The 14,253-nt window shown below is 40.6% G+C and overlaps 1 protein-coding gene across 2 annotated transcripts in view; it reads right to left on the reverse strand.

Annotated features, from left to right (window-relative positions):
- Gucy2f (guanylate cyclase 2f) overlaps window positions 1–14,253 on the reverse strand; it is a 117,991-nt gene that overhangs the window by 97,538 nt on the left and 6,200 nt on the right. For both annotated transcript variants that reach the window (XM_006528841.4, NM_001007576.2), the window contains 2 exons: window positions 12,298–13,113; window positions 3,157–3,458 (listed from right to left, as the gene is read on the reverse strand). In XM_006528841.4, the coding sequence (XP_006528904.1) occupies window positions 3,157–3,458; window positions 12,298–13,027 (1,032 nt within the window). In that variant the 5' untranslated portion in view covers window positions 13,028–13,113. The remainder of the gene's footprint in view (window positions 1–3,156; window positions 3,459–12,297; window positions 13,114–14,253) is intronic.

Here is a 14,253-nt window from a genome sequence, read left to right on the forward strand (position 1 = left end):
ACACAATTTCTTTATGCATTCATCTGTTAATGGACACCTGATATATAAAATCATGTATTTACAGATTTTGTGAGAGTAGAAATGAAACTGTCTAGGGGCAGGGGAGCAAAAACTATGAATGGGAGGGGTCAGAAAGAACAAGACAGGGTATAGCTCAAAGCAATTATATACTTGGATGTAAAAAAAATGTATGCAACCTGATGAGACAAATGTTTTACATTAAATTTTTAAAAGGTACAAAATTTTCAAATTTGAAACAAAGAAACTATGGATAGCTGAAGTCAGAGCATAAGTTGGTACTGAGTCACCATCAATCAACAATGTCATGCTGGCCTCAAAGGGGAAAACTAGGAAAGAAGCTAAGAATGAGCCAAGCATTCAGCTATTCAGTTTCTACATGCTACTTTGTTTAATCATCACAAGAGTCCCAAGAGATAGGCCTCCCCAGTTTACATATGGGGAAACTGAGAGTCATCAACTCCAAACAACTTTCCCAAGTTAGTAAGGATGAGATCTGGCTTTGGTGTCTTTAGACACCATGTGATGTTTTTATACATGTTTAGTTCTATACTGTCTTAATCATTGCAACATTTATCAGATAACTCACACAAATAAGATGTCATTCAATAATGAAAATATTTTTAAAAAGTCTTTTCTTCTATCTTTTGAAAAACATGCTACAATATCTTATCTATTAAGCAACTTCTTACTTCTATCTAGCTGTAACTAAATCTTCATTGACCAACCTTCCCCAGAGAGCTGCGATTTAGACCCAAGTTTGTTTAGCTTCTCATTAGATTCTCTTCCTGCTATACCAGCTGCCTTCAAAAATACCTTTTTAGAAGAGTTATTTTTTAAATGGGAGTTTTGCTTATAAGAGACATGGGGCTAATTATCTAACCTCCTATCATTCTTTACATTCTTTAGTTATACTGTTTAGCCTAGGTACCTGAAAAGTGGGAGTAGAAATGCATCCAAGAAGCCCTTTTTGAAAATAAGCTCTGTATTCTTTGTTGTAGCTCTCTATTTCCTTGTCTAAAGCAGAATTCAGGCTGCCTAGCAACCAAGCTAATGGTCTCTCTCTCTCTCTCTCTCTCTCTCTCTCTCTCTTGCTTGAATTATCTTATGTTTTGTACAAGCTAAAAGGGATTGAATCAAATATCTAGAGTGCAAGGTCTGAGTATTTATATCAATATATATGTTCATACATATGCATAGCACGCAGGGGCGGGCGCGCACGCACACACACACACACACACACACACAAACACACACACACACACATACACAGTTCTTCCCTCAATCTAATAATCATAGGGAAAAAGATGAGTTTTCAGATTTTATTTATATGATGCTGTACCGTTGGCTTAAAAGGCAGAAAAATTAACAACCTGACCATTTGTGAATAACTATAGCACAAAATGTCTGGTCTGACCAACAATTCTTATTAATCTGAGATAGTCCTGTAATTCCTGACTACACTGAACAGTTTTCAGGTAGGTGTGTGTGTGTGTGTGTGTGTGTGTGTGTGTGTGTCCTAAAAGAGATTTCTAATAGACATATCAGCAGGGATGCAGAACATCTACTCCAGTACTATCAGTATTTTTGTGAGTCAGTTTTCTTAAAAGAATAACAATTGGAGAAATCCTTGCTATGATGGCAGGAAGTCATATGCAGTCCTAAATTTGATCTGAATCACTTATTCATAGAAGAACAACCAACTAGACAAGTAAAAGCTCGAAGGGAAGCATGCCATTGGAGAATGTGATAGTTAGGCACAATCTCCCTTTTTCTTTGCTAGCTGAATTTCAGCTTACTTCAGACTCCACTGGCAAACTATAGACTAACTCACAGTGGTTCCATTCCTCTCCAGATTACTGATCCAGGCATTGGTAAGAGACACAATTGTGACAAAGAAGGTAATGGGGGAAAGTTTCCATGGGTAACTTCTGAGGCGATTTTCCCAATCTTGAACAGAGATACAAGACAGGAACATTCCCATTTTGCATTTCTGAATATCCATACCTACGTACAATGTCTGGAAATGGTCCATTTGGGGACCATGAGGAGAGCCGGTTAATGAGTGAAAAAAAAAAAAAAAAAACTAGCATGACATGACTTAAAAAGTGTAACAGTGAAAACAAGCTGGTTCATGAATGACATTACAGACTTTCCAGGGTGACCACCACCAGAGCTCTCTGTTTGACATTTTGCAAAACTAATAATTATTTAGTACAATGTATGTGGGGCCCTCTGTAATTTATAGTGAGAATAAATAGAACTAGTATTAGCAAATTCTCATACTTTGAAATATATCCACATGCTATTCTAGCTACTTTTAAAAATGCTTACTGTCTGCATATAACTTCTAATCTATAGAAACTACCACATGAGCTAGGAATAGGTACACACAGGCAGGAAGGAGAGTGGGGAAGAGAGAAGAGACACAGGGAATTCAGAATAGAGGGAAGAAGGGAGGAATGGCAGAAAGGAAGGAGGAAGGAGGGAGGAGAGGAAGCTCTCATGTTTATTCATCTAATGTAAGCAGCTTTTTGCCATCCTGTCTTCCCCTCATTCTTCTGTTATTTGTTTCTGTCTTTACTCTCCAACCAGTTCTCTTCTTTCTTCCCCTTCCACTCCTTTTTATTTTTCCAGTCCTTAAGTGACATGAACCTTCACACACACACACACACACACACACACACACACACACACACTCCTGCTCAGTTTGTATAGTGTTGTTTGTATGTATGTTTATAGGGAGGGCCATTTGGCCCTAGACAATGGATTGGTGTACTTCCTGGGGAAGAGCATCTCTCCTGCTCCCAGCTTTCCTCAGTTGCCTACAGTTATAGCCCACTGTCTTGTCTTGTTGGTGAATTAGTTCCAAACTTGGGTCACAAGAAAGACCTCTATTTTATTAGCTCCCCTTGAACAGCCCCGGCATATGCTAAAATATGCTTTCCTTTCCTTTTTTTCTGGTTACCAAAGAGAATAGGAAGCCAGCAGAATTGGGGGAAATGTTGACAGCTTTTCATCTGACAGGGAATTAATTCTCAGAATATTTGGTAAAGGTAACAAGCCATTTGTTCCCCACCACTACCTTTTTTTTAAATGGTCTCAGCTTATGGACACAGCTTGTGTGTTTGCACTTACTTGGTTTGAGTCAGGCTTCTCAGGAATTTCTCCGCGGGCTGCTGCTTCTGCATAGGCTTCGTAGAAGGTCTTTTCATGGGACTCCACTGTAATAGTCAACACAGCATCATAGGCTTCCCGGAGCTTTGGATTGTTCCTCAGGACCTGGTAGGGGCTGTGCTTATAAGGTAAACTGTAGAGCAGTACATCATAGGGGACAAAGACGTAAGTCCCATCTGTCATTTTCAGATCATGAGCCAATTCCAAGAAGTGTGTTTGTGTCTCTCCCCCAATCAAGGCTGAATGCATACACATTATGATTACTGAAACCGGGGTGGAGGGGGAGGAGGGCAAGGGGTTATGGTAGTAAAACACAGAATCAGAAACCAAACAGGAGAAAGAAAAGAAATGTGTTATAACCAAACATTTAGACATTATTTCTTTCCTATTCCCACAGGATGGGCAAGATACCAAGGTCCTAAGTCAAGTCTGAGTTATATGTGGGGGCTCTCTAAGTTGTGTATAGAGGCAAGAAAGACATATCTACAGGCTGCAGAGCCTAATCCTAAACAGGAATAATACTATAAACTGGGGACAGCAAACACAAAGGCCATGAGGTTGCGAGGTCTATTACGTTTATATCCTGATAGCACTAGGTATTAGCTGTGTGCTTCTGAGTGAATGACTTGTCCTCACTGTGCCTCCAGATGTCAATAATTCATGAAGAAGCAGTGACAATTCAAGGAGAAAATTCATAAGATGTACCTAGTACATAGCACTAGATGGATAAGTATCTACTCCAGTGTAAGAAGGATAGATTGGGAGAGAGGCCCATAGCCACTATTGCTTCCTTGCTGTCCACTCATTACAAATGTGCACTCCAGCATGTTTTGACTAATGTTCCCCACTCTTACCAAAGCCATTATAGACAATGAATGGCCCTAACATATACTCATCTATAAATGCTACTAAAATTGTGGATGATTTGTTCAACTTTTTTCAGTCTTACTTCTCTGTAATTGGAATTACTTTGCACTCAATTTAATTCTTCCTAGACTTATGAAACTATGTTGTTTGGCAAGGCTATGCTAGAATAGACTGGATTAGAGTAGGCCACGGTTGAAGAATGGCAGCTACATCATGAGACTGAAAGTCTTATATCCAATTTTGTCCCTGGCATGCTAAATGAGTTTAGTTTAAGCCCACTTGTGCTTCAGTGCCCACATCTTTAAAATGCAGATTCCAATGCATTTCACAGGTACATTGAGTAGTTTAATTAGATAATGCCTGGCAAGCATTCTGAGCTCCTTGAAGAAAAGCAAAAGTCCTATCACCACTGGTAAATATTAATTATACATGCTTCTTTGGAACCTTTAATCTCAGGAACTAAGTGTGCTTAACTACATTCAATGACTCGTCTTTGGCATTACCGTATTGCTTCATGTGTTTTCAAAAGCTTTCTTTACAGTTTTTAAATACTCCTAGAAAGTTTTGCTTTGGAACTAGAGCCACTACCTCTCAATTTTTAATGCACCCAGTAACTTATAAGATGGATTTTTAAAAACACACACACACACAATACACATACAACCCAGCCAAATTTGAGTTCTTAAATGACCTAGTTCCTACAAAACAAATGCCTTAAGAGAATCTACAGGTATTTGGATGCTCAAACCTTTCTTTGAATTCTCTAAAGATATATCTTTGGAGCAATGTCTTGAGCCACACAAAGAATTCTGCTTCATTTGTTGATAATCACACCCTGTAGAAATAGGGAAAATGTGGTACCAGAGATGTTTGGCAATGCAAGAGTTGGGCTTGGGAAGAGAAATTAAAACTAGCATCACCCTCTCTGTTTGACTATACCATCAAACATTCATTTGACCTAATCAGTCAAGTCACAGGTCTGTTGGGTAGGGTTAGGAATGGGGAAGATATGGACTAAAAACCATGTGCTTTAGTTAGTTGTCTAGTATTCTTGGCAAGAAAGTCAGTTGGCATTTCTCCTGCAAAGGCAGTGATAAACTGACTTGTTCAAGGTTACCAAACATAGTTCCACTTAATTTTCTTAAGGGATATTGAAATTAGTGCATGGAAAACATCAACTAGAACAAAGGGCTTTGTGTTTGTTAAGATACAAATATTTCAGTGCATGCACAGGGAGCTATTATGGTGTGCCATCCAGACACACACTTCAGGACTGACACTCATTTCCCCTAGCTGCTGAGAATGTTGGCATGTGAGAGCTAATGCCTCACCAATAATTAACCTCAACTGAAGAGAGCCGCCTCTCATCGGGTCATGTGCCTTTAGCAGTGAACTGAAACTGGCTGGGGTAGATTTACACTGAATCTATGGTTACATTTTCAGAACATCTGTAAGCCAGTAAACAACATGTTATTAGCTTGAAAGTGGTCATGGTGATGGTGATTTACTCTATGGGAATCAGCAAACTACAAATCAGGGTTTTCTCACTCCCGGGAAGGTGCTTGCTAAAACAATTATTAGCACACTGTACCCTTTCTTTGGGTCAGCCTACACAAAGAGCAGTCTACACACAGTGATAGAAAGCTGCAGACTCTTCATCTCAATTCTCGTTGTCCCAGCCCCAGAGTACCCCTTATGGATTGGACAGGGCCTTTTTTGTTGTGTTCTTGCTGCCTAATTCTCTGGCTTTCTCTCTCTCATGAGTGTTATACTTGAAAACAATCACCAATAAAATTCCTGCACTCTAAGTTACATCTAGTACTAGTTTGAAATTATAACTCTACCCTAAACTGGCCACTACCATGATATCCACAGTATTTCTTGCTCTAATTTGTGTGTGAGAATCTTCTATGAAATTGCAGACTTCTTAGGGTCAGAGACTGTGTGCTATTTACTGTTTATCCTGATACACATGAGCACACACACACACACACACACACACACTCACACACACACACACTAAACATTGTTTACATGGATGTCTGCATGCTAGCAAATTCCTAGGAAGAAAGACTCTGCATTCCTGCATTTTTAAATGTTCCATGTGGTATATAAGAGAAATGGGCACATTTGCACTATTCGGAAAGCCGAACAATTGGAAGCTACACTCTTACGTGAGTAGATACTAACAAGCCTGTATGTGATACTGACTGCCATTATCTTACCACTCAATCTGAATCTCTATTTTTTTCTTTGTGGGCACATATGAGTGACATTGTTTAAAAAAAAAAAAAGTTCCAAATTTCCAAAACTGGAAAGACAACTTAAAAGTATCCAGTCCAAGCCTTCCTTCTCATTTTGAGATTAAAAAGAAATGGAAATGTTGAAACTGGATGCTCTCTGGCCTCTGTTTTTGCAAGGCAAGAACTTGCCATTGCACACAATTAAAGTAGAAAGCACAAATACTGAATTCAAACAACAGCATCTTAATTTAATAGATTGAGTGCTTCGTGCACAGGGATTTATGGATGCATCTGTTCTACTAGATGGTTTTTCACTAAATAGCTTTTATTATCTCAAAATTACATTCATTAAAATAGGATTTGACCTCTAAGTTGTTGTCAGGAAAGGATTAGTATACAGAAACTTAAGTCCTAGACAAGGTTTAGGTTAACAGGTGGTCACCAAATAATATTAATTTCTAAGCTTCCATCTTGATTGTTAACAGTCAAGACATTTTATAGCCAAAACAAGGACCAGAAAATACATCCTTTGGAGGTCATATCTTACAAGGATGAATCAAGCACTGTCTCTGGTATATGCACAGTCCACTTGAGCTGAGCAGCAGCCGTGTCTTCAGACTGTGGGGCGCCCCATGATAAGCTCCATAGGATCCTCTCTTACAGTCAGTATTACTAGGAAGGAATATCATGAATGCCTGAAAAAAGCCAGTTTCTGGGTTCCTCTACTCTTCCTTTTCTCTTCCTACATAGAAAGTCTCTACCCACTATTTCCTTGACATAGATGATTTATATTCTTCAAAGGACAAAACTTGTCAGACACTGTTCTGCATTCCTGTAATCCCAGCACTAGAAAGAAGTGAGCAGGATGACCATGATGAAGTATTACAGTGCATAGCCAGCCTGGACTAGAACAGCCCAAGACACAGGAATACGTTGTCTAAAAACAAAAACAAAAACAAAAACAAAAAAACTCTTATTCTTTTGTCCTCCACCTGCATTTTTTACTTTTTTTGTGCCATTTCCTTCCATGGACATTCATCTTAGCCTCTTTCAGTTTAATGTTTTGTTAAAGGGAGGGAAGACTGTAGGAGGAAAGAGATACAGATGACATAGATATTGTGTTCATAAATGCAGGCAGCCTTCTTGCCAGTTATATTTATGTACATATTTACATTTATCTATAGCAAATTTGATATCAAAATCCCTATCAGGACTAACGCCATTCACCACCGTATTACCAACAATAACCAATTAGTGTTGGAAACAGGGCTTAAACCTTGCACACCTGGGGACACTTAAAATCATTTCATCAGTGGGCCTTTGAATTAAGAAAGAAAATCAGGGGCTGGAGAGATGGCTCAGCGGTTAAGAGCACTGATTGCTCTTCCAGAGGTCCTGAGTTCAATTCCCAGCAACCACATGGTGGCTTACACCCATCTGCAAAGGAGTCTGATGCCCTCTTCTGGTGTGTCTGAAGAGAGTAATGGTGTAATCATATACACAAAATAAATAACTACATCTTTAAAAAGAAAGAAAGAAAATCAGAAGAGCTGAATTATATATGATCCAGAGAACACAGACTCTCCAGTGTGTGTGTGTTTTAGGAGCATATCTCAAGCAGAGATGAAGCAGTAAAGTCCTTCCATAGACCAGTTATCATGGGATAGTCCGTGGGCCAACAGGATCAGCATCACTTAGGAACTTACTAGAAATGCATACTCTGGACCTCACCGCAGCCTCTCTGAATCAGACACTTTGGAGACGAAACTCAGCAAAGTGAAGAAACCCTCCAGGAAATTCTGATGCTCACTTAGATTTGAGAGCCACTACATCAGATAAATCTGAAGGCCCATTTCTTAGCTCTGCCATTCACTAGCTGTATGATGTCAGGCAAGTTATTTAACCTTGATGCCTCAGAGGTCTTACCCATCAAATTGGGAAAGAGTAATTGGTCTTATTTTAAAGGGACATTGAAAGAACTGAATGAAAAGTTCGTTCCAAATGCCTAGGATATAATAAACTCTCAATAAATATTAGGTATTTATCAGTTATTCTTTTGTGTGGGGGGAATGTAATCGGTGGAAGGAAGCCAGTCAGGATCTGGCTATAAAGAAAGAAAACTGTATCTAATTTGGGGAGAACAAGAGAAGGGCATTTTGACTGGCACAACAAAGCAATTCCAATTTGGAAGGATTTAAGGGAAACTCCAATTGATGGTCAACCAGGTAAGCTCAAGTTGAAAGGATTTCAAAATAAGAAGACAGGAGGAATTGAAATGGCCCTGTGAAAAGACCTCTGAAGAGCTCGAGGTAAGGCCTCCTGCTGGTCTTTGTAGGAATGGGAAAAGGAACCCCTCCTGGGTGGATGCAATCCCTCAGGTGCTTTGCTTTGGGGAGTGAATGCTCCTTTGTATCAAGGGACAAAAACCTCCAGCAGGGCTCATGGGTGGAGGAGCAATGAGGGGGATGGAATTTTGGCCCCCTTAGCCACTCAGTTAGGTTCCCAGGCACAGGGCAAAACCTATATAATCCTACCCAGGATTTCTGACTGCAAATTGAGGCCTTTGTCTTTGATCAACACCTCCACTTGACTTTGTTGGAAATAAAGATAATTGGCAATCACTTCCAAGATTTAAAAGAAATGGGTCACTAACCTTGGGAAGGCTGAATCTCCCTCCTCTTAGGCTACATTGCCCCTATTGTTTGATACTAATAATGCCTACACCTATCTACTTGCTCTTGTGAGCCTTACAGATATTGTAAACTTTGAAGATGGAAACAACTACCACCTAGAAAATACTGACAAATGAGTTGGTCAATGTGTACATACCTTGTAAACTGTATAGTGCTGCTTAAATGTAAGGTAGAATAAATTATGGTTGCTTTTATTGTCTCTGTGACCCAATATCTAATGAAGCCTCTATTGTTTTCCCTCCCAAAAGTATCTAGCTTATTATTATTACACTATTGTTTAAATAACCATAACTGTGCAAACATGATTCAGATTTGTTTCTCAGAAAGACACTCCCTCTAACTTCAATGAAGGACCAATAATACGGACTAACTGAAAACATTAATTCATTAGAAACAGAAGTGGCATATGGAGCAGCGCCTGCTCTTCTCTTCCTTCCATCCCTACTGTCCCCAGTTCTCATCACCTGCTACCATTGTCATATAGGAATGTCATCGCTGTTACTGTGACACAACCTTACAACTATTACCAGATCCCTTTAAAGGAATGGGTCCCTTCTTACTGTATTCAGAGCTACAAAGTATTCTCTATGGAAAAATTCTGTGCTCCTGAGTTCCTGCAAAGAACCTGGGTTACAGTGTTGGGAGCTCTTAGTTTCACGTCATAACAAGACTTCTTCGCATTGACCCAAAGGCCTATTTTCTCCAACTCTTTTCCAACTCTTACTGCCATATGTCACCCACTGGTTGGCACATACTGAAATCTGAACAATTAAGTTGAAGGGACCCCATACTCCTTTGCTAACTCTACACGGAAATACATGACATCACACTCAGTCTACAACCCAATTTCTCTGTTTCCACACCTCATCACGTTGTGACTCACTGGAATTTGCTGATAGAGAAATAGTATTCTGGAGCGTAGAGATTTATGTTCACCACCAACAGTCTCTTTCAGAGTCCCCCTCCTCCACCTGCTTCTGCCATCCTTATACAGGGCCTTCCATTGCTCCTTAAACTGTCTCTTTTGGGTTTGCTCCTCATTCTCAAAGTTCCCATCCATTTAGTGGGCTGATGCATATCATCATCATCAAAAAATACATACTGACCAAAGAAAGTCTTATTAAGGCAAAGATGACAGGTCACTTCAATGAGGAACACTTATTTGCATTCTGAAGAGCTTAAAGGCAGCAGCTCTGAACTCTGTGCTTCAGAAGTACCTGGAAAGTTACTTAAAAGACCCTCGCCCCGTGGTCCTGTTAAGGTTCTATGCCCCAGTATAGGGGAATGCCAGGGCCAGAAAGTGGGAGTGGGTGGGTTGGGGAGCGGGGGAAGGGGGGAGGGAGGAGGGGATAGGGGATTTTCAGAGGGGAAACTAGGAAAGGGGATAACATTTGAAATGTAAATAAAGAAAATGCCTAATTTTAAAAAAGAAAAAAAATACAATATATTCTGATCACAAAAAAATAAAAAAATAAAAACAATAAAAATAAGACCCTCGCTTGCCAATTCAAGTCTCTTCAGTCATTTTTGAAAAGATGCCCAGGTAATTCTAGTGGTCATCTAATACAAGAACAGTGGAAAAACAAAGATGGACTTCAAATTTAGGAAAATAAATGCATGCTTGCTACCTCTCTATCTTAAAGAAATTGGTGGTCCTAATTCCCCTCGCTCAGATGACAACATTTCATGATAGGGACCAAAATGCCAGCTCAAACTATAGTATTTAGAATGATGGGATCTGAAACTTATGTTCTGACACTAACTTTGTTGTTTTGTTTCTAGAATGGCTCCTCTCTGGAAGTGATTTTTTATATTAAAAAAGAAAGAAAGAAAGAAAGAAAGAAAGAAAGAAAGAAAGAAAGGAAGGAAGGAAGGAAGAAAGGAAGAAAGAAAAGAAGAAAGAAAGAAAGAAAGAAAGAAAGGAAGGAAGGAAGGAAGGAAGAAAGGAAGAAAGAAAAGAAGAAAGAAAGAAAGAAAGAAAGAAAGAAAGAAAGAAAGAAAGAAAGAAAGAAAGAAAGGAAGGAAGAAAGGAAGGAAGAAAAGAAGAAAGAAAGAAAGAACCTCTGTGCTCAGCTCAAAAGGTGCTAAGTTCTGTTATGAAATAATCAGAGCCATGCTGTTTGCCTAAGACTGAAGGTCTTACAGACTGGAGCTTACAGACTATAGGACCACTGTAGCTCCTGGAATTTAAACCTTTGGCTTTCATCTTCCCACAGTGATTGTAATTAAGGTACACTGGTAGAGACACTTGACATTTAAAATGGGTTCTGGTGATAAGGCAGGCCTAAGATGGTCCTGTTTCTAGCAAGACCATTGTTGTGTTAAGGAAATGACTGGGAGCAGGACTAGTCCTAGAAGCCATCAGCTGGACAACTGGGTTCTGAGCTACAGATCCTACAGTGATGAAGCGGCTGGAGTTTGGCATGAGCATCATTCCGGTACATCACTGCCACTTCCACAGGAAGGAATAGAGGAAATTTATTTTCAAAACTCAAATAGGGGGGATAAAAAAGAAAATAATAAAAACCAAGTGTCAGAAATGTAAGGAAAAAATTGATTCTAGAGAACTAGGAAGGTTCCTTGCCCCAAATTAATTCAAATCCTGTTGGTAATTGAAGCTTCGGTGAGTCAAGTCCCCTGTGGCCCATTTTGCCTGCCTATCCCCTCTTCGAGAGTCATTTCCAAGCATAAAGCTCCCCTTGAAATAAGAAGCATGTTAACAGAAAGCATGCTTTGTGTGCCTTCATTAGCCACCTAAATGCCCTCCATACCAATGAGCTGTGTGCTGCCGGGAGAAGCATCTGCTTTATTAGGAAGGGGAGAAAAGGACCAAAGTGATGACAAGATGCTACTGGGTACCTATGACGGAGCTACCTAGAAGGAAGTCAAAAGTACATCTCCACTCCGTGATTAAAAAACAAAACAAAACAAAAACAAAAACAAAAACAAAAACAAAAACAAAAATGAGATGAAACGGTCAGAGGACATTGCTATGTCTGATGAGGTCCTCAGGACAAAAATAGGGTGTGCCTACAGGACTCTTGATGTCATTCTTCTATACCAGGGGCTCGCTCACAAGGGCATTTGACCACAGAGTTCTTGAAATCTCTATTAAGTTCTTAACCTTGGCTCTGTTGAAGCCACATTCTTGGGGTCTGATTTGGGATGACAGAAGGTATGTGCACAAAGAACGAGGGAATGACGTGTTAGCCTAAGGTATGGAGGCAGAAAACCTTTTAGCGATTGTCATGCTTTTCACCAAAACCACATTTAAACCTTAGCCAGGAGCAAGCACTCACTGCGAATTCTGTCTGCCTGGCGAATCTGCTGGAGAGCTTTCTGAATGCTCTGGCTGTCTCGTCCCGAGGTCAGGACGACCCCTACAGGTAGGCCCTGGCTCCGAAGAGCACTTGAGACTCGATTGGCTGTATGCATCCAAATGTCTTCATCTGAGGAAATGACCCCAGCATGTGCCCACTGGAAATACTTCATGACGGTTACAAGCACCCGTATCGGAGAAGGGAGTGTCCGAGAGAAGGTTGGGAAGCTATGTTTGTTATCTAATTCATGATTCACACAAGCCCAAGAGAAAATCCCTTTGTCCCAGCTGGTTCCCAGGAGTGAGGCTGCCTCGCAGAAGCCAGGGTTGGCAGGCCCAACAAATCCTGAGGCCATCTGCTGGTGGGAAATGAAACTGGCGAGGGCCTTTGAAGTCTGACAGTCTTCGTTAAGAATCACGTATTCGAAGGAGTAACTCCTGTCAAATGTCTTGTCCCGGCTGATTCGCTCAATTGCTAAAGCAGCAGCAACCTCAGGCAGGGCCTTGGAAAAGAACGGATCACATGTCCAGGGACCTATGACCCCGATCTTGTAGGGGAGTGCTTGCCCCCACCGAAGGAGAGGCAAAAGGGCCAAGAGGCACAAACATCTCAGGAACTTGGAGGAAGGGAGGCCATGCTGTCCTGACAGTCTGCTGGAAATGGCAAACCAGGACAGAAGGCGAGAAAAAGGCCAGGGTCCGAGGAACATAGCCTCGCTGCCTTCCAGCAAACTAGTGATGAAATACTGGAGAATTACTCTGCACTCTGAAGACGGACAGTGGTGTTTCCGAGTTCCTGTCAAGCAGAGGGAATCATATGTTACACTGTTTCTGGAGTTTCTAGGGGAAAAAAAACACATCGCTTTTGAAACAATGCAGTCTCCCAAGGTGAAACTTTCCGTTGCCCACCCCAACCAAAACATTTCCTCATCTGGTCCTCCTTATCTCACAGTAGATGGCATCGTCTCCATCCACTGTCCATTCACTTGCTTCAGTCAAAAACCTGTACAATTATGGAGGCTCCTCATTTGCCACCCCTCCACATTCAATCCATCACCAAGTCCAGTGGATTCAACATTAATAAGCACTGTCCACATCCCAACTTGTGACAATTACAATGGGTAGCATAAGGGAAGTGCTTACTTACAACATGGCCTGGATAATCATCGGAATTACATTTGGTGTACTGTTATTGACATGACGGTTTACAAGGTGTCCATTTACCCCCATCTTGCCTTCCTAGAGACAGACAGGTCAAAACAGATCATGGCAGTCAGAGGAGGGCGAGTTGAGGCAGCTCACACAGACAGAGGAAGCATGGGGAAAGAAGAGAGCAGGAGCCAGGGGTATTTCTGGCTGTTATAAAGTTAGCTTCTTGTTTGAGATCTCTTCCCTCTGCGATTACAGTACTTCCTCCTTTCAACCACAAGAAGGGAGGGGGCACAAGAGGGGAAAGGGAAAGAAAGAGGAAGCAGGAGAAAGGAGGAAGAGGGGGTTAGAGGTCATTCAAGAATGTGTGTTTTTGAAAAGAAAGAAAGAAAGAAAGAAAGAAAGAAAGAAAGAAAGAAAGAAAGAAAGAAAGAAAGAAAGAAATCATGTCCAAGTAACAATGATTTCAAGGTAGGGTATGCTAGAAGGCTTTCAGGGGTGTTCATTTTCTTATTTTTTTTCTTACAATGTGTAAAAAGAATCAAAGTTGAAAATATGTGAATTTAGCTGAATGTAGTAGTGCATGCCTTTAATCCAGTACTAAAGAAGCAGAGGCAGGAAGATCTCTGCAAGTTCAAGGCCAGCCTGGGCTGTTAACAGAGAAAACCCTGTCTGAAAATAAAACCAAATAAGTGTATATTAGACTTTAGAGTTGCAAACTGTTTCTTCTGCCTACCTGGATTTATGAATCCAGTGAAGGCAAAGGCCAGATCACTAAGATCTATAT

The sequence above is a fragment of the Mus musculus genome, chromosome X, assembly GCF_000001635.26.
Source record: "Mus musculus strain C57BL/6J chromosome X, GRCm38.p6 C57BL/6J".
NCBI classification, from domain to species: domain Eukaryota; kingdom Metazoa; phylum Chordata; class Mammalia; order Rodentia; family Muridae; genus Mus; species Mus musculus.